The sequence below is a fragment of the Euleptes europaea genome, chromosome 2, assembly GCF_029931775.1.
Source record: "Euleptes europaea isolate rEulEur1 chromosome 2, rEulEur1.hap1, whole genome shotgun sequence".
NCBI lineage: Eukaryota > Metazoa > Chordata > Lepidosauria > Squamata > Sphaerodactylidae > Euleptes > Euleptes europaea.
In genome coordinates this window covers 70,620,938-70,641,572 of record NC_079313.1, presented here as the reverse complement: position 1 = coordinate 70,641,572, position 20,635 = coordinate 70,620,938, and the positions used below count along the sequence as shown (strand labels likewise).

Below are 20,635 nucleotides of genomic sequence, written 5' to 3'. Positions count from 1 at the left end.
GCATAGGAGGCCATTATTCAGTTGTGGAGCTAAGCTGTGAAACTCAGTGTAAATTCTAAGTCAGGTTCCTTTCTCCACAGCTCCAATTGAACTGGTATATTGAGGATCTCTGTGCCTCTTGGCTAAAGGGAAATTGTAATAGCTCCATTGACTGTCAAATAAAGCTGCTCTGTTGTGGCTGAGTTGCAGTATCAAACTGCTTCTCCAGTAACAGCATGTCCTTTCCTTCCCTTTACAGATATTTTCCATGTAACAGGTTTGGCAAAGAACAGCTTCATAAATGTAGAACACAAGCCAATTTGTGACTAATATTCCAGAACTTTTCTGTCCAATTTCCCCCCTTATGCGATAAAATAGTTTTTGACCTTTCTTTCTGAGACTGTAGCAGAAGAAAATTGCATCCATATAATGGTAGCAAACTGCAGAAGATGTTCTCCTGAGACATTATAGACATGCAAAATAGAAGGCATATTGATATTTTATAAATAAATAAAATAATCTGTGCCCATTCAAAAACAAAATCTCTGTACTTAGAAATCCTCAGATTCAACTCCTGGTATAAGATGTTTGTGTACAAGTTTATAAATCCTCACTTACATATTATAATGCACAGAGCCTAAGGAATTTTAAAAGTACAACTTTTGGAATGTCAATTTTATTAATTTTGAAGATCATTTTAAAAAATCAGTCATGTCTTTCTTACTGATAGATTTTAGAATGGCCTTGCCAAATTCAATATTTTATAGCCTTTTTCCCCTCTAGAAAATTAAAAGTAGTATTATTCTGATTTAAGAATCTTGTCAATAAAACACATGTCAATTTTGCTATACAGATTCATATTTGAAGCATTTTCTGTATGGGCAGGTGGACATAAGAAGAGCTTTGCTGGATCAGACCAGTTGTCCATCTAGTCCAGCACCCTATTCCACACAGCAGCAGACTAGTTGCCCTGCAGGGCTAAATAACAGGGCAAGGCCTTCCCCTGATGCTGCCCCCTCACACTGGTATTCAGAGGTTTACTCCCTCTGAAGGCAGAGGTGCCAAGATCATGTCATTTTTGTGTTATGAGAGCTGCTTAGCATACAATTGGTTTTAAACATTGAATAGTAATAGTATTCCCCCATTCCTTTCCTACATGCCATCAGACGAGAATACTCTTCATAAAGTGCTCCCATGGCTTTAACAAGCAGCCTGAGAAGCAGCCCTCAGAAATGTTGTGGCTTGTTTATATCGCTGCCAGAGATTTTGGAATTAAAGTGCAGAAGGACCTTGTCATGTGCTCTTTCTTTCTCAGGGGACTATCCTAAGAGGAGCAGTGATCTATTTCTGAAAGAGATTATAAACATTGCATGAAATGTACTTGCTCTCTGAACCCATTTTTTCCATTATTAATAAAACAACGACATTCCTAATTCAAACAAAAGTTCTTCTAGGCACATTGCAGGGAAAGATAAACTGCTTCCTGTAGTGATTATCTATGTCACTGACAGCAGAGATTCTCATTTCCGTGAGGGTGATAATTTGAGACTGTGCCATTTTCTGTGTCCTTTTGGGAACAAATAGCCTGATAACTGTCTGTGGTAAAGGTAACAGCGGTGGTGGCTGAAACATTCTGTCTCATACAGTAGTATAATTCTTTGGCATTATATTTGTTTTTCAGCTCACGGTGGCTCCAAAATTCCTCCCAAGTACCTTGATCAGCGCAGATTTTGCTGCCAATAATCTCACTAAGATTTATGAGCTCACATTTGGACATAAGCCAAACCTGAGGTAAATAAAGAAGTCAAGAGGCAAGGGGAAAGAAATGTAGCACTGCTTCTGTGGTGGAAGAGGAAAAGTGGTGGTTTAAGTTTGAAAAAGCCATTTGTGGGCTACAAATAAGGCTTGGAGGAAGAGAATTGTTTATCATAGAAGGGAGTCAAGTATGATTGATAGATAAATGCATTCTGTTGGCTTTTGTTGAATGTCGCTTACTCACATGGTAGAATATATATCCATTATGTTAACTGGAAATTCAGCTCTCCCTGTGATCACTTTTCAAGTGGTTCCAGCCTGTGCCTTAATTTCAGACAACTATTTGTTATAACATGCATGATGCATTAGAATAAGGAACACTGTAGCCCTTTATGCAAGGAAGATTTTTGCAGCTCACTAGATTCTAAAGTGAATTTTAAAAGTACTATGCATGGGGGCTTCTGGCCCCGAAGAAATTCAAGGAGTACCAGGACAGAGTAAATATCTGCGAAGAAGAAACCACCGCAAAAAAGCGGAACATCCGAGTCCATCCCCCCCCCCCGAAAGTGCTATTTTGTGATTGAATGTTGGGGTTTTTTTTTAGAATTATGTCGCCAACCATGCTGTGGGATTCTTTCATTGGATGTGATGGTGGAGCCTTCAACGCCCCCACCCAGGATGGCTGCAAGGGCCATGTGTGTTTGCTTTTTGTAAACACTTCCTTCCACGCTGTTTGTTTCCCCCATGCTGCCCTCGTCTTTTTCGCAGTTGCTTTCTTTCCTGCCCATTCCGTTGCACATTCCCTCCTGGTATGAACCTGGGTGCTCCCTTTGGTCTGCCCAACATGCCTTGCTTTCTCTTGCCTTGCTTATTTGACCTCTAGAAGAAATTGGAATTTTTCTATATTTATAAATGTATGGCCCTCTAGCTCAATATTGTCTGTGTTGATTGACAGCAGATCTTCAGGGTCTCTATAGCCCAGTATAAAAGACAAGGTAGTAGATGACCAAGGGCTTACTACCTTGCACTCTATTGCTAAGGTACACCCAAAATGAACAGAGATGTCTAAGAGCAAAATGGCTAGAAAGTAAACTCTTCCTTTTGAGGCAAGAAGATCCAAATGAACCCCAGGTGGGACGGACTCCCCAGAGTAGGTTATAAATTCTCAGAACGTGAGGAAGAGCCCTCTCTAGCCTTTACTCTTTTCCGTGGTTTCTGATCAGGGAATAAGCTTTTACCTAGGGACTCCATCTTGTCCACACAGCAGGGGACAATAGAGAGAAGTTCCAACCAGAAGATCAAAGATAATTATGAACTTTAAACTAGTGCAACTTCAAGTAGAGCTAGCCTGAGTGTAAGGTTGGGAGAGGTGAGTGCCTATTTTCTCCTTTTCTTTGTTCCTTTGCTCAGCCTGAAATGCATCAACAAAACATGCACCATCTTTTTATTCATTTGTTCAATTCTAATATTTCAAACACTCTTACATTTTGAATCTTTGGAAAACACACCATGCCTATTTAGTCTTTCTGTCTGAAGGCTGGTAAAGGGGAAGGGCAGCAGAGAAGCTCACCATCCCTTCAGCACAATAGCTCTAAATTGTGAAGTTGTGATAGATCACCTCTGTGCTTGCTTGCAGGAGTGTAGTAGGAAACCCAGTAACTAAGCGAGGCCCCTAAACTGTACCACAGGTACAGAGTGCTAAGTGTATGACTCTGTCTGGCAGCACATACTCTGAGCCATTGGTGGCAGCAGTTACCCTGTTTGTTTTAGGGGTCCCACAGGGAGTGAGGGAAAGGGGTGGCATCACCAATGGAGACTTGAGACCTCCCCGGGCCAACCAGAAGGAACAGAGAAGGGCTGGCAAGTCTGTTTCTTCACAGCTATTTTTATTCCCATTGAGGGGTGGAGTCTCTTAATCATGCCCAGCTGCTCATATAAGCACTCATAGACCCCTGACAAAGAGGCTTAGAGTTCATTGTTCAGAAAACTTTCTGGAATGAAAAAGAGCAGCTCAGTTTGTATTGATCCCAAACTTACCTTCTTCCCCCCTTCTTTTTTTGCCATAGGTCAGTGTACCTCCATAACAACAAACTTGACGATTCTGGGTTACCAGAAAGCATGTTTAACGGGTCCAGAAATGTGGAAGTATTGATCATGTCTAGCAATTTCTTAAAATACGTTCCAAAGAATCTGCCACGAGCACTATATAAGCTACACCTAAAAGTAAGAGTGCCAGTTCTATGAGGTCTTTGGGGAGTGGATTGCATATCTCTACATGTCAGAAGTTTATACTTTTTTTAGAGATGACTACTTTGGATTATTATTTTATAATATTATTTTAAGATTGGCTGTCATCATTCAAATGATTCCATGTAAGGCAGCTTCATGTATGTTCCTGAAGGCTCACGCTCTGCTTACTGTGTTTACTTCTCATAGAACAACAAGTTGGAGAAGATTCCCAAAGGAGCCTTCAGTGAACTTTCAGGACTTCGAGAACTATATCTGCAGAATAACAAATTGACAAATGAAGGAATGGACAATGAAACCTTCTGGTGAGCACACAGAGTAGATCTCTTTTAGTAGATGTTAGGGTCAGTGATGTGCATTTGAGAATGTAACTAATCGAATAATGAATAAAAGAATATAATTACTATAATGAATCCCTACCTGGCCTCACCAGGATGGGGTGGGAACAGCAGCACCAGCAGTCCTGGCTCTTAGTATTGGTAAGTGGGGAGAGGAGGATCAACTGAGAGTAACAAAACATTAAACAAATAACAAAACTAATAGCAAATGAAGGAAAATAACAAAAACACTGTTTTTAAAAATTAAGAAAGCAAGGGGAGGTCCCTACTATTGGTTTTGTATTATTCTTTGGCCCTACAGTAAAAGAGCATAAGATCATAACAAGAGCCCTGCTGGAACAGACCAATGGTTCATTTCATCCAGCATCCTATTTTCCCACAGTGGCTGACCAGATGCCCAGGAAAGTGCACAGAGGGAGCACAGAGGTGAAAGCAGCCATCTGCTGCTCCCCCATCCAATGACGTTCAGAGAGATACTACATCTGACCATGTAGGTCTGATGTAGATGTAATGACTAATCTGAGGTACCCATGAGGTTGTCTAATGCTCTTTTAAAAATCCAAACTACTGACCATCGACATATCTCATGGCAGCAAGTTCCATAAGTTAATCGTGCATTGTGTGAATGAGTACGGTACTTTCTTTTGTCTGCCCTGAAATCACTGCTCATTACTTTCCTTAGGAGTCCCTGAGGACTCAGGGGAGGAGGAAGAAGTTATCTCTATCAACTTTCTCCAGACTGCACATAATTTTATAAATGTCTGTCATATCGCTCCAGCCATCTCTTTTCCCCTAAATTGAAAAGCCCCTAACTCAAAACTTTTGATAGTTTTCTGCACTTTTTCCAGCTCTGCAATATTGGGGGTGGGGAGGACACCAGGATTCTGCACAGTATTCCAAATTCAGCCACACCATAGATCTGTACAAGAGCATGATAACACTGATAACAATGACAATTTTGTTTCCATTGCCTTTTCTAATAATCCCTAGCATAGGCTTTGAGTTTTTTCTACAACTATTACTGCACACTGAACTGTCTTTGGACTATCTACTGTGTCTATGACTGTGTCTATGACCCCAAGATCTCTTTCCTGATCAATCACCATCAGTTCTGACCTCTTTAAGTTAGGGGTTTTTTTGCCCAGATGTGCATTACTACAACTGCTTAAGCTAGGGTTGCCAGCTCTGGGTTGGGAAATACCTGGAGAATTTGGGGGTGGAGCCTGAGAAGGGCAGGGTTTGGGGAGGGGAGGGACTTCAATGGGGTATAATGCCATAGAGTCTACCTTCCAAAGCAGCCATTTTCTCCAGTTGAAATTATCTCTGTCATCTGGTGATTAGTTGTAATAGCGGGAGATCTCCATCCACCACCTGGAGGTTGGAAGCCCTAGTTTACACTCAAACTCATTAGCCATGTTGTTACCTATTGAGTTTTGAGAGACCCTTTTAGAGCTTTTCACAAAATGCTGCAGTCTCACCATTCTGAAAAATTTGGTGTTATTTGAAAACATGGCTACCTCACTGCTCACGCCTGACTTCAGATCATTTATGAATAATTCAAATAGCAACTGTGCCAATACAGATTTGTGGGGTTAGGACAACACTGCTTTTTTCTTTCCATTGTGAGAACTATCCACGTACTCCTCCTACCCTCTCCTTCCTGATGTTTAACCAGTTACCCCCTTATCTCATGAATGTTAAACTTACTCAGTCTTAGCTGAAAGAATTAGTCAAAATCATTTTTTAAATCCAACCATATAATCTGACTTGCCCACCCTCTGACTGTGGATGCTGATTTTCAAACATTGCTGGATTTGGGACACTGCCATCATATGTAAGTGCTGTGCTGACAAAATGGCAGTAGTATAGTTGGGTGGGGGGAGGCAGCATACTCATGCCTGCTCTCCCTGCCCATGCATTCAGTCAGCACTCAGAGGGGACTTGTGTACAGAGCTACAGTGACTTGTTAATTTTTAATTTGTCAGTTAGCCCTAGAACTTTATTTCTTGGCACTTCTCTTTGACTCAGTTCTTCAGACACCCCGTGTCTTCCACCATTAAGGTAGATGCAAAGAAGCCATACAGTTTCTCTGCAATCTCCCTGTCTTCCTTTAGCAATTCTGTGACTTTATCATCCATCAGCCAACCACATCCCTAGCTAGTTTTCTGCATCTCATGTATTTAAATAACATCTTATTGTTTTAACTCTATGTTTTTAGCAATATCAATGTAATCTTACATTCATTTTGCCAGAGCTGTGGTCTTTCTTGTTTTCTTGTTTGGAGAAGACTTCCTCTTTCAAAAGGAAGTTGCCTTGGCTTTTATGACTTCCTTGGCCTTTCTGGTTAACTACAATGATGCCATTGTACCTTTCCAGTCTGTGGTATATATTCCATTTGAGTTTCAGTGATTGTAGATTTAAATATCTTCCAGTATCCTGAAGAGATCTGCCCCTCTAATTTCCCTTTCAACTTCCTTTTGACTAATTCACTCTTTTTTTTTAGAGTTTTCTCTTCTGAAATCAAACCTGCCTGTGTTGGACTTTGCAGGCAACCTTCCATTCAACATAGCACTGTGGATAGTATTCCCAACTGATTCAACAACATTAGCACCATACAGAGTCAAGTGCAGGATTGCCATTTCTTTAGGGTTCCCTAACTAATAGTTTTAAGGCTAGGTATTTATGATAACTAGAAATTCATAACCAGAATGTGAATTTACACAGTCAGTATGAGGGTAGGGGAAGTGGCCCACGATTACAAAGTTTTCCTCTTTGGTTGCCCCCCCCCCCCCGTTTCCTTTTCCATCTCAAGAACACCTTCAGAGTTCTAGGCAAAAGTATCAACTTGTGTAGATTGTATATGTATGAAGTGCTGAGCCTTTCTCACTATATGTACTTTAATTCATCCCATGTACATTTGTTCATGCAATCCAGACCCTGGGTTTTTAGGGCACTGGTTCCTGGATACAGAATCACAATGCAAGCACTTTCAGTCATTAATCTGAACAACTGTATGGCCATTTATGCATGGTCAATTTCGATGCTCGTTGAAAGATCTTTTTTAAAATGCAACTTTAAAAATGCTTATTCACAGTCAAACGCAAAAGGAGAAATTCCACCCACCCCCACTCGCCTGCTCCTTCGTTCGTTTGCATATCCATTAGCAAAGGTTTGCATATCCATTAGTGGGCTCTTTTGTAATGCGAAGCAGGTCTGCGCCGGCTTCGCAGTCACTTCCGGAATGACGTTCAGCATGCAAAATTCAAAAAAATCTGCAGGGCAATTCAGCCTGGAACGCGCTGCTAATTACCATACAAAAATGGCCTTTATGTGAACATATGAACAAATGTGTAGGAAGTGATGAGCAAAAATAACAAGAAACTGCCTATACTGAGGCAACGTATCAAGCTCACCACTGTCAAGATTTCAAGTGGGAGTATTTCCAAGCTGTCTAGACCCCTGCAGTTTTCAGCTGGAGATTCCAAGGATTGAACATGGGATATTAAATATGCAAACAACAGTGTTGTAGTTACCTCTGAACTTTGGGTTCTCCTCTGACTTCTCCAGCCTTCTCTTCATTTTGTTTCTGATTTCTGAGCAAGGTGGACAGGGGAAAGTAGTTGCAGGGTCTAGACTGCCATTTTGAACAGCAATTGTAACTGGGAGCATTCCTTTTCTGTTTTTCTAAGGAAACTTTTTAGCCTTGAGTACCTGGATTTGTCCAGCAATAATCTTTCCCACATTCCAAGTGGATTACCTCGAAACATTGTCCTTCTCCACTTAGAGAAGAATGCAATCAGAACAATTGACAAGGATGTCTTGACCCAGATTAAGAATATGGAATACCTACTGCTGCACAATAACAAACTGAAGGCCAATGGGATTGATCCAATGGCTTTTCATGGCCTGAAGAAGTTACACACAGTCCACTTGTACAACAATCAGCTGGACAGGATTCCCAGTGGGCTGCCCAGACGAGTGAAAACTCTGATGCTTCTTCACAACCAGATCTCGGAAATTTCCAGGAATGATTTTGCTTACACTTATTTTATGGAGGAATTAAACCTGAGTTATAATAAAATAACCAGCTCAAAGATTAATCGGGAAGCCTTCCGCAAGTTGAGGCTGCTTAAGTCCTTGGATCTTTCAGGCAATAATCTCTACACCTTGCCTTATGGCTTCCCAAAAAACTTGCACAGCCTTAAGCTGAAAGTAAATGAGATCAGCTCAATTCCTAGGGGGACGCTATCTGGAATGTCAAAGCTACAGGAGCTCTACCTCAGCAACAACAAGCTAAAAGTCAGTTCAATTCACAGTGGATCATGGAGGGACCTCACCAGTCTCAAGGTATGAAACATCTATAATTAAAATTATATCTGTGGCACAGTGTGATTCTTTCAGCATAGCCATAGCCAGGGGGAAAATAACCCACCACATTTAATAGCAAGGAAATTCAAGTTCTGCAGTTAGACTAGCACCTGCAGAGTAAAGAATTATGCAAAGTATGAAGAACTGGATAAAAATAATGTGTTATTTTGGCATAGATTTAAATATTTGGAGCAAAACGTATGGACAGCTAGGGGAGGGGCTGTGGCTCAGTGGTAGAGCATCTGCTTGGCATTCAGAAGGTCCCAGGTTCAATCCCCGGCATCTCCAGTTAAAGGAACTAGGCAAGTAGGCGATGTGAAAGACCTCTACCTGAGACCCTGGAGAGCCGCTGCCAGTTTGAGTAGACAATACTGACTTTGATGGACCAAGGGTCTAATTCAGTATAAGGCCGCTTCATGTGTTCATGTGACATTACAGATAGCATAATATAGCAAGGCATTAGATTTGCTAAGATGCAAAACAAAATGGAAGGATGGAATTACAAAGCATTGAACTGTTGCTTTTGTAGTGCTGGACAGAAATTTGAAAAAGAAATTTTCAAGTCCAAGGGTTCAAGACTGTTTTATATGACACAATGGTATATTTACATGGAAATGAGTATTTCCAAAATTTCGCACTTTAAGTTATACCTTTTAAGTTTTAAACTGGTTTGAGCCAATGTGTAGCTTTTAGTTGGAATTATAGATCTTTGGATCAGGGGAGCCCCATGCATGCAGTCCTATGGAATGATGTCCACATTTGTGAAGCTCAGATCTGATGGTGCGTCCATTCCAAATAAACATCTTGGACGAGACATAACAAATAGATGTGCTGTTGTAGATTTTTAGACCCATTTTATTGAATGGAGATCTGAAAGCAAGGAAGCAGGAACATTAGGGGAAACAACTCAGAAACAAACATATTAATGCATATTATATGTATTAATGCATATTATATGTATTTTATCCATCAAAGCAATGTGCAGCATTTAGCTATTAATTTTAGAAGTCCAGAAGACTGCATTCATAGTTGTTCTTCAATTTATTTAGACCAACTTTAACATTATGTTCTACACATCATGATCACTTTATCATATTTCCAAATCTCTGAATGTCCTAATGTATACTAATGCAGCTTTACATCGTCAGCCATGTATATGCAGGAATGTACAAGTGTGCAATTTTTCTAACCTGGATATTCTGTGTGATTATTTTCAGTACTGAAACGGTTCCATTTGACTTTGGTCCTACTAGGCCAGTTGAGAAATCTAAGTTGGCTAATTGGTGCAAAAGCCTGTTGATAGTTGTGGAGATATGGATGTTTGGGGGTTTGAGCAAATTAGCAAGTAGACTGGCAGCTGACCAGTTTGAGAGGATCCACCCAGGCAATAGCAAGACAGTTGGCGAAGCAGTCTAAACAGGGTCTGATTTCTGAAATGTACTATTGGGTAGAGTTGTCTCCTAGGTAGGGTTCCCAGGTCCCTCTTCACCACCGGTGGGTGGTTTTGGGGGCAGAGCCAGAGGAGGGTGGGGTTTGGGGAGGGGAGGAACTTCAATGCCATAGAGTCCAATGGCCAAAGTGGCCATTTTCTCCAGGTGAACTGATCTCTTATCAGCTGGAGATCAGTTGTAATAGCAGATCTCCAGCTAGTACCTGGAGGTTATATCCAAAATGACACTTCCATCTTGGAACCTTTGCAAGCTTTATTGTATCCTGCTGGGAACCTTTGCAAGTCGTCCTAAGAAGGGATTGGAATTTATAATATGAGATACATAATGGATATGAAGAGGGACTGATGAAGAATTGGAAATGGCCATCTTCCTCTTCCTCCCTGATTATGGGGTCACACCAGAATACATCTAGTTGGGAAAGTCTCTAAACTGCACCTACATAACAAGAATATTGGAGAGAGAGTGACAGACAGGGGACTTTCATATATATTGTATCTTAGTCTTCTTATATAGTTGGCAATATTTTTGCCCTTTGTCATATAATACACTTGCATTTTGTTATACCCATTGTACATTTTGTTATGCTCATTGTGCATATTGGTTTCTGTGTACAATTCTGTACTAGTTCCTGGAGGTTGGCATCCCCACTGCTAGACTAGAAGGAACAATGGTGAAAATAGGCCCAATAAGGCCTAAGATGCTGGAAGAGGAAGAATAAACTGCAGAATATCCAGAAATTGGATGATTCTACTGCTAGATCCAAACCTTTTAGGAAGCAATGTGATGCTAGTCAAGGATTACAACAGTAGAGAAGTTGCTGTAGCATTAAAGTTTTCAACCTTGATCGTGAGTGCCAGAAAAATCAACAGAACAACTTGAAGATCTAACAATACACATTCATACATAAATACTTTTTTCTGCAGGAAGCATTGTGTTGTTGAAACCATTGTGTTCTTGTCAAGGTGAATTAGACACCAAATAAAAGACAGGCCAGAGCCATCCTGGGTCTTGAGCAGTCAGGAGAAAAGGAAGCATATAAATGACTTAAGGAAACAAAGAACCATAACGTTTGTGCTTGGGGGCAGAGCCCATAATGAACACTGATATGTCATGGCAACCACTGCTGTTATCCTATCTCTCATTCTATTTCTGAAGAAAAAACTCTAAGAATAAAATCTTGTGGAAACAGTTAATTATATCTCATGGCTGCTATCCATGGCATTATATTCATTTGAAATAATTAAAAAAGTCTAAATTAAAGCTGATGCAATCGTTGTGGAGGGGAAAAAGCTTTCTTTGCTATCATCTCTGCTACCTTATAGGTTTTCAGACAAGTTCTATGGTGTGTTGTACGAGTCTCTTCACATATTATGGAGTATATTGATTGGGTCCAGGGTCCCCACCCAGTGTTCTGTGTAACAATCACATGTGATTACAGGTTGAGTATCCCTTAACTGGACATCCAAGAACTGGAATGATGTGAAAACCAGACGTTTTGAGCCAACATGCAGGCTCACATAAACACTCATGGGTTTCCACAACAGGCTAAATAGCACCAACCTAGATGGTTTCAGGACAGGATAATAGTGTGGGGGGGGGGGCAAGAGCCTGAAACCTTTTCATGCACACTACATTAACAGTCCAAATTGGGGACCTCACAGGACAACACACGTCTTTCGTCAATGACACTCAAATATTCTGCCAACCTCTTTGGCTTCCCCCAACATGAAGCCCAACCAGAAGAATGGAGAGGGTACCAGGGAACAGTCCTGTCTATTGTTTCTGCAAGCCTTGATATTCTGGATCTGTACTAAGGCTTCAGAAGAGTTACTGTTAACCTCTCAATCCACCAGAGTGTCCTGGAAACCAAGCAGGCTCATTAATCCCCATGGGTGGCAGTCTTAATTGGTCCATCACCATCACCCATGCAGAAAGAAAGCACCATAACCAGTCAAGCTTGAACAGATCATAATCTTAACAGGACAATGGTTTTAATTCCAACCCTTTCCTAGATCAACAGAAACCCTCTTGGTGCAGAAAATCAGACCCAGCAGCATGTGCCCCTTTTTATGTGTTGGGTCAGTCCCATGGTTGCCATGGAATTATGAGCATGAACAAACAAACAAGGAAGTCTTACCATTAATGGTGAAATCCCCCCCCAAAAAACAATCTACTTGTGGGTTCTCAGCACAAAGCTAAGACCACCTTCATCAGATTATTTAGAGTGCCCACTGGAAAGTTATGTGCATAGTAAACCAGTAAGGTTGCCAACTCTGGGCTGGGAAATTCCTGGAGATCAGGGGTGAAGCCTTGGGAGGATGGAGTTTGGAGAGGGAAGGGACCTCAACAAGGAATAATGCCATAGAATACACCTTCCAAGCAGCCATTTTCTCCAGGGGAACTGATCTCTGTTGTCTGGAGATCAGTTGTAATTCTGGGAGATCTCCAGGGCCCACCTGAAGATTGGTAACCTTATAAACCAGGAGGATTCCTACTTTGTCCCTAGCAGGGTCAAGCTAGTGTATGCAATCTCTTTTACTCATACGTACGGTCATGCTCCCAAGTTTGCAGCTTGTGAATAGTCCTCCAAGGTCTCTATTTGAGCAACTTTTAGAAGCACTGTAAAACCGTTTCACTTGGCCCGGCTTTCAGTTGGATGGAAGCAAAGATGGTTTGTATCATATATTTTACTACAGTAACTTTTTATTTATGAAAGGGCTCAATAATTAAGCTCTGTACAGAAGAGGAAACCTTGCATTGGGTTTGCACTGAAAAAAATCCAGTTCCATATGCATATTTAATTATTACCCCCTCAAGTCTTTGGGATGAGAGAGGCTACAATAGTAAATACATGTGTACAAATGTAAATATCTGCCATCTTTTCTTTTTGTCTTTTAACTGATTCTGCTGTTTTGCTTCTAGCTGGGACTTTCAAATGTAGAAAGTGCTTATTTTGTACAGAAACTTGGTTTTGTATGATTTCTAGCTGTTTTTCTCCAGTCCTCAAATGTTGAATAATCTTTGTGCAAGAACTTCTGGCTGATTACCTCCTCCCATACTAAGTCTTTTCAATAATTTAGCCCTGGCTAGCTTGAATCTTAGCTCAACAGTGTGGAATGCACTTCAGGAAGACAGAGTGTGTTTATTTATTAAAGGGATATCTTATCCCATTTTTCTTTTGATTAATAAAAAGGAGCTTACAAACATAAACAGGATACTCAAAATCCATGTTTAGTAAAATGTACACTATCTACACTGTATTTCATTTATAAACCAGAAATAAAACCATAGGGTTAAAAGAGACTCATGTCCCACTAATCTCAGGCTTACTTTAAGTAAACAAGCAACTTCTATAATAATGTTATTCTTATGCAATAGCATAACAGTGTATTTATCTGTCTCTCAAGTTCACTCTTCCTGAAACAGCTCACTAGTATGGGCAGGAGAGGTAGAATGTCAGAAGCCCAAGAGGGATGAGAAAGTAATAATTGTGTTTGAGAAATAGGTGAGCTTTTACCTGGAGAAAGAGGGGAAAAGACAAATTATTTATTTCTTTAGGTGATCTCTATGCCAGCTCTCCAGAGAGTCTGCTTGAGCTGGCCAGTGCAGAGAGATGGGAAACTACAATATCTTCAACTAGCAGACCAATACTCTGCCTCTAGCCTAATTGCATCCCCCCAAGCATTCTGGACACCAACTGCCCAACTGTCCCATGTTGTACAGTCAATAAGAGATACAGCAGCTACTATTTGCCCTGTCAGGTCAAGAATACCTGTTTGGGGGGGGGGGGACTAACAAAACTACAGGGGCAAGGAAAATAACGATGAGTCACGTGAAAAAAGTTCAGTATTATATATTTGGACTGATAGTAACTCTCGAGAAACTCTGGCAGAGAAGGGCTTTTCCCAACACCTGCTACGTGAAATCCTTGAACTGGAAAGAATTGGGAGCTGAATGTGAGATTTCCTGCCCGCAGTCCATATGAGCTACTACTGAGGTACAGCTCCTTCCTAATGACAACAGCTTCAGTGCAGGAGGAAAGTTGAGACTACATATTGTCAAGTCACTAGGGTTGCCAACCTCCAGATACTAGCTGGAGATCTCCCACTATTACAACTGATCTCCAGCTGATAGAGATCAGTTCACCTGGAGAAAATGGCCGCTTTGGCAATTGGACTCTATGGCATTGAAGTCCCTCCCCTCCCCAAACCCTGCCCTCCTTAGGCTTCGCCCCAAAAACCTCCCGCCAGTGGCGAAGAGGGACCTGGCAGCCCTATGAGTCACACAACTGCAGCCCATTTCTATGGCTCCCTTCATTTATATATTTACAGAATTTATATTCCACCTTTCTGCCCAGTCAGGGATGCCAAGGAGGCTAACAATGAAAAGCAGGACATTATAAAAGTATCATAAAACCAATTTAAAACCAAGAGTAAAATACATATATAAACACGTCGAACATTTAGTAATTATATTAAGAACATTACAGGTGAATGAGGGTTGGGAGGCAAAGCCAGATGTAATGGTGCAAGCAAGACAATGCATAGCAAAAACAGCCCAAAGAATGAGCTGGGGCTGAAGGAACTAAAGGTGGACCAAAGCCAGCTAGAAAGAAATGGGGGTTGCACCTGCCTCAGCTACAGAGCACCTCAATGGCCACATTTCCATATACACTCCCACTATCTCACCACCGACGTATCACTAATTTAGGCAATTATATCCTCTCCAGCAAAAAATAAACATGTAAGATTGCCATAATATCCTATATAGTAAATGTAGCTCATTTCAAGAATCAATGTTAAGGTTACAAATTATTTCCTTTAATTCTCTGCTGCCTGTGCCTTTCTTTCAGATATTAGACATGGCTAGCAATCAACTGACTGCTATTCCCTCTGATTTGCCCGAATCGCTAGAATATCTGTACCTTCAGAACAACAAAATCACTACAGTACCAGAGGATGCCTTTGATTCCACGCCCAACATAAAGGGAATTTATCTCAGGTTTGTAGCCAAGGGGAATGACAGTTTTCCCAAAGCACGAAGATTGCCAGCTCCAGGTTGGGAAATACCTGGAGATTTTGAGGGTGCAGCTTGAGGAGGGTCGGGTTTGGGGAGGGGAGGAACTTCAGTGGGGTATAATGCCATAGAGTCCAACTTCCAAAGAGGCCATTTTCTCCAGGTGAACTGATCTCTGTCACCTGGAGATCAGTTGTAATAGCGGGAGATCTCCAGCCACCATCTGGAGACTGGCAACCCTACGAAGCACCTCCAAGTTCCAATGAACTACTGTAAAGGTGTTCAGTATTTGGGCAAACCTAGAGAATCATAGAAGCATAGAATTGGAAGGGACCACCAGTCTAGTCTAACCCCTGCACAATGCAGGAAATTCACAACTACCTCCCCCCCACACCCCCAGTGACCCCTGCTCCATGCCCAGAAGATAGCCAAGATGCCCTCCCTCTCATGATCTGCCTAAAGTCATAGTATCAGCATTGCTGACAGATGGTCATCTAGCCTCTGCTTAAAAACCTCCAGGGAAGGAGCACTTATCACCTCCCGAGGAAGCCTGTTCCCCTGGGGAACCGATCTAATTGTTAGAGCCAGTGGCATTTGTTAGTTTTTAATTGAGTAGCTGGTCGCTATTCTGTATCATGAATTGCATTTGTAACTCAATTCAACTTCCAAATCAGTTGGCTATATGTAGGGTTTCCAATTGGCCTAGAGAGTAATGTCCTGTCCCTTGTGGCTTAGTGGGATACCAGTAATGTTATTTGCCTCCATGTCACGAGAAACTTCAGTTGCCTGCATATTAAGCATAAGAAAAGAAAACACATACTTTTCTGATTTAGATCTGGTCCCCAAAAACCAGCTCAATTGAAAGGCCTCCTAATGCAGGAACAGCCACTGAAAATGTCTGTCTACATACCCTTGTTGCATGAATTTGTTGAATGGGTTGTATAATCAAGATATTTGGCAACAATGTCTACAACGGTTCGTTTCAGAAAGTAAAGGGAAGCCATAGTGATAGAATTTACAATTTAGAGTAATTCCCTTCTATTTTACAATGTTACAGAATTGGTATTTTGAGGACTTGCGCGAAGATCACATGACCTACTTTGTTCGCCCAAAGCCTAGAGAGTGCTTTGTGCAAGATGCTCTTAGTCGCTACTCATAGTAAAGTTGTTCTCAGTCATTCTTTATTCTTGTAATTTTTACCAGTGGAACCAGAAATATTACGGCAAGTAATAAAATACTACCGAAAGCACTCCATTTCATAGAATCATAAAATCATAGAGTTGGAAGGGACCACCAGGGTCATCTAGCCCAACCCCCTGCACAATGCAGGAAATTCACAACTACCCACACACACCCAGTGACCCCTACTCCTTTCCCAGAAGATGGCCAAAGTGCCCTCCGTCTCATGATCTGCCTAAGGTCATAGAATCAGCATTGCTGACAGATGGCCATCTAGCCTCTGCTTAAAAACCTCCAGAGAAGGAGAGCTCACCACCTCCCAAGGAAGCCTGTTCCACTGAGGAATCGCTCTAACTGTTAAAAAGTTCTTCCTAATGTTTAGACTCTTTTGATCTAATTTAAACCTGTTGGTTCTGGTCCAACCTTCAGGGGCAACAGAAAACAACTCAGCACCATCCTCTGTATGACAGCCCTTCAAATACCTGAAGATGGTTATCATATCACCTCTCAGTCATCTCCTCTCCATGCTAAACATACCAAGCTCCTTCAACCTTTCCTTATCAGACAGTGATGGCAAACCTTTTAGAGACCGAGTGCCCAAACTGCAACCCAAAACCCACTTATTTATCGCCGAGTGCCAATGCGGCAATTTAACCTGAATACTGAGGTTCAGAATTAGATGTGAGACGACAACTCCGGGAACCGCTGGGAACCATGAGGCATGCGGTGTCGTGCTTGCCGTCTCCGGTGTCGCTCTTGCCGCCTCTTGGTCTGATCTTCCTCTCTCTTCCGCCTCCGCTCCACTGGCTTCTCTTAAGCCTCACTTCCCCCCACCCCTCCCTCTAGTCCTGTCCCCCGAGAGTTTATTAGGGCTGAAACATCCTGCCCTCCTCCCCACGCCCCCAGCCAAGTCCTCTGACTGGTGCAGGCGTGACCGCGCACGGCGCGGGCCACCCAACTCTCAGCTGGGCGGCGGGGCTACAGCTGGGGTACGGCGGCACGCCGCCGCGTCTCTGCGCCCCGTTGTCTCCCGGCTGTCGGCTTGCCGGTTCCTCGACCCGTCCCTCGTGCGTGCCGGCAGAGAGGGCTATGCGTGCCGAGTCGGGCATGCGTGCCATAGGTTCACCAACACGGTTATAGGACTTGGTCTCCAGGCCCCTCACCATCTTTGTTGCCCTCCTCTGGACACATTCCAGCTTGTCTACATCCTTCTTAAATTGTGGTGCCCCAAACTGAACCCAATACTCTGATTAACATAATCAGTTTCTTTTATGTGGCTCCACTTTGAACTCTGCTTCTGTACAAATCTAACTTAACCAGAACTGTTGCATTGCATACACAAAGGTTCATCTTCTGTTCCCCATGCTTTTTGTCCACATAACCCTAGTCTCCCATGTCCTGTATTCTTGATGAAGCCAGCTCCAGTGGCCCAGACGTGCTTGGAATAGTTCAGAACTGCAGCAGAAAATGATGTAGTTCTTCAAGCTGCGGGTGGGAAGCGCCTTCCTGAAGCCACCTGAAGAGATAAAGGAAGCAAGATGGAGAAGATTAAAAAAAAAAAAGAACTGATACAGAGATAGGTATTAAGTAGAGAGACAAGTGTAGGAGGTTAAGCACCTAAGTAGTAGGAACAGAGACTGAGGTGGCTTCCCTCTATGGAATTCGGAAGGAAATCAGCGTAGAGGTTTGGGAGGTTCTGAAGGTAGAACAGGGCATGGCATGAGACAAGTAATATGATTATTTGGGGTGTGTAATTTAATCTTGATAAGTAAATTGATCACCCTGTTTAACCATCTTTTTGTGCATACAATCAGAATGGTTAAAGAGAGGTAAACATATGAGATTTCCCACTCCTAAAATGCATATATACACATTGGGATTATGGATCCATGGCAGAATACGTATTTTGCTGTAACTGAGTCACCAAAAATGTGTAGCTTTGTGTAGGCACTTCTAACTGCACACAGACATCTGAACGTGTGAGACATGCATAAATGAAGAAACCAAATGTGGATGGAAATAAAACCAAAAATAAGTGGAGGACCTGTGAGGAACTTGCAAGGGGAGAAGAAATCCCATCCTCCTGCTATTCTCTTCTTGTTCCCGTCTTCCTTAGTCTGGAGATGAGCTGTAATTTCAGGGGATCCCCACCTGGAGGCTGGCATCCCCTACAGCTTCCCCTCCTTCCTCCCTTGAAGCTTCTCTCTTGGGAAAATCTGTCCCAGTTTCAAAAGTTGTGCAGTAGCAAGTTGCTCAAGTAAGTTTTGTAGTGGCCACTGCCAGGCCTAGCCAAGCTGCATGAGTAGGGTTGCCAACCTTCAGGTAGTAGATGGAAATCTATTACAACTGATCTCCAGCCAATCAAGATCAGTTCACCTGGAGAAAATGGCCACTTTGGCAATTGGACTTTATGGCATTGAAGTCCCTCCCCTCCCCAAACCCCGCCCTCCTCAGGCTCTGCCCCAAAAAACTCCCGCCGGTGGCAAAGAGGGACCTGGCGACTCTACTGCTTCACCACCACCACCTCTGTGACTAACACAACCGGGGCTGGGGGTGGGGAGGCAGTTTCCACTTTTCCTCCTCCTCTTCCTCCTGCCTGCCTGCCTGTGGTTGTGTCTGCCAGATACCACCATCCATCTACTGCCTCCACCATGAGGAGGATGGAAGAGGCCGGGTCAACAGAAGTGTGTACTCTTTGCAAGCACAAACCATACCTCTGTGTTTTGGGGGGATTTATCCCTCCCATTTTTTTAACTCCTCAGATTTTTCTGCACACCTGGTGTTTCTTCCAAGAGTGTAGAATGATCTCCCTTCTTGCTGCCTGGCCCTGATCAGCATATTTGCATCCACAGATGGGGTCATGTTGACAATGTTGCTATATTGATATATTACTATTGGAAATAAACAGAAAAAGAAAGAAAAGAAAGGTGAATGGAAACAAGTGTAGGGGGTTACCTCACTTTGTATTCCCAGCAATGTATTAAGAGTTTGAAAATGTTATAAAAAACATCGCTTTAAAAGGGTTTTTGGATACCATGGCTTATAAATGGTTGGAAGATGTCTTCACAGCTAAAGGGGCTAAACAAAGTGTGAACAGTATTTTTTATAACGTTTTCAAACTCTTAATATTGGTGGGAATACAAGTGCGGTCACTGAGTTGTTTAACAAGGGCAATTCAAGGTCACCTTGGATTGTGGTCTATTAGATTTCTAGAGGAGTGGTGGTAAATGTGTTCATTATACTTGCAATGATAACTTAAAAGCAGAGGATTGGGATCTAATGCCAATGATTATCCCTTTTGTCTTCAAGGTTTAACAAGATTGCATTTAATGCAGTAAAAGAAAGCACATTCCAAAGACTGAAGCATCTGCAAGTGCTGGATATTGAAGGAAACTTTGAATTCAGTGATCCTTTGAAGAATGGGGATGATTCAGATGAAGAAACGGAAGAATATGAAGAAGAGGGAGAACAGGATGTGGAAGAAAAATGAAGACAGACATTGACTAAATGAAGCATATCACATGGTAGAAAATTACTTTTGTTTGGAGGGGGGCAGTAGCTGTACCGTCCTTTAATATGTCTTTTGTGGAAATTCCAGCTAATATACAAAAATTGATTCATGACTTATCCTAGGAGTTGCTAAGCTGGCTAACAAATATCTAGGATGGAACATAAATCTGTGCAAGTATAATATTATAATTGGTGGAGTCATAAAATAAGCCAGGGTGTTACAGAGGAATAGCAATGTCTATACAAACGTAATAGTATCAAGTCCCATGTGGCTTTCCGCTGAGCACAGTGCTGTTCAGCACATGGTGCCACAGGTTGACTATGCATTGGTAGTGCTTATGCCATATTCCATTGTAAATCTTACAGCTCAGATGTACATTCAGTGAACAACCAAGTTATGGGATATTGTTAGGGTTGCCAACCTCCATTTGGTGGTTGGAGATCTCCTGATAGACCAACTGATCTCCAGGCGACAGAGATCAGTTCCCCTGGAGAAAATGGCTACTTTGGACTCTATGGCATTGAAGTCCCTCCCCTCTCCAAACCCCACCCTCCTAAGGCCCAAAATCTCCTCAGGCCCCAAAATCTCCAGGTATTTCCCATCCCGGAGCTGGCAACCCTAGATATCGGAGCAGCCAGACAGCTGATTGTCAGATGACTATTAAAGGGCCAACTGTCATTGATCAGGGTGAATTCACTGTCCCCCCTGGGCCTGGTGGACACTGGGGTTGATGCTGTGCGGTGCCCAAAAGGAGGGGATCTGTCATTGTCCTCCACCCCCTGAACTGGTTG

At 42.3% G+C, this 20,635-nt stretch overlaps 1 protein-coding gene across 1 annotated transcript in view; it reads left to right on the top strand.

Annotated features, from left to right (window-relative positions):
• PODN (podocan) overlaps positions 1-19,872 on the top strand; it is a 29,970-nt gene extending 10,098 nt beyond the window's left edge. The window contains exons 5-10 of the mRNA XM_056844428.1: positions 1,661-1,770; positions 3,801-3,957; positions 4,171-4,286; positions 8,009-8,666; positions 14,991-15,139; positions 19,643-19,872. Of these exons, the coding sequence (XP_056700406.1) occupies positions 1,661-1,770; positions 3,801-3,957; positions 4,171-4,286; positions 8,009-8,666; positions 14,991-15,139; positions 19,643-19,823 (1,371 nt within the window). The 3' untranslated portion in view covers positions 19,824-19,872. The remainder of the gene's footprint in view (positions 1-1,660; positions 1,771-3,800; positions 3,958-4,170; positions 4,287-8,008; positions 8,667-14,990; positions 15,140-19,642) is intronic.
• Positions 19,873-20,635: the final 763 nt, after the last annotated feature.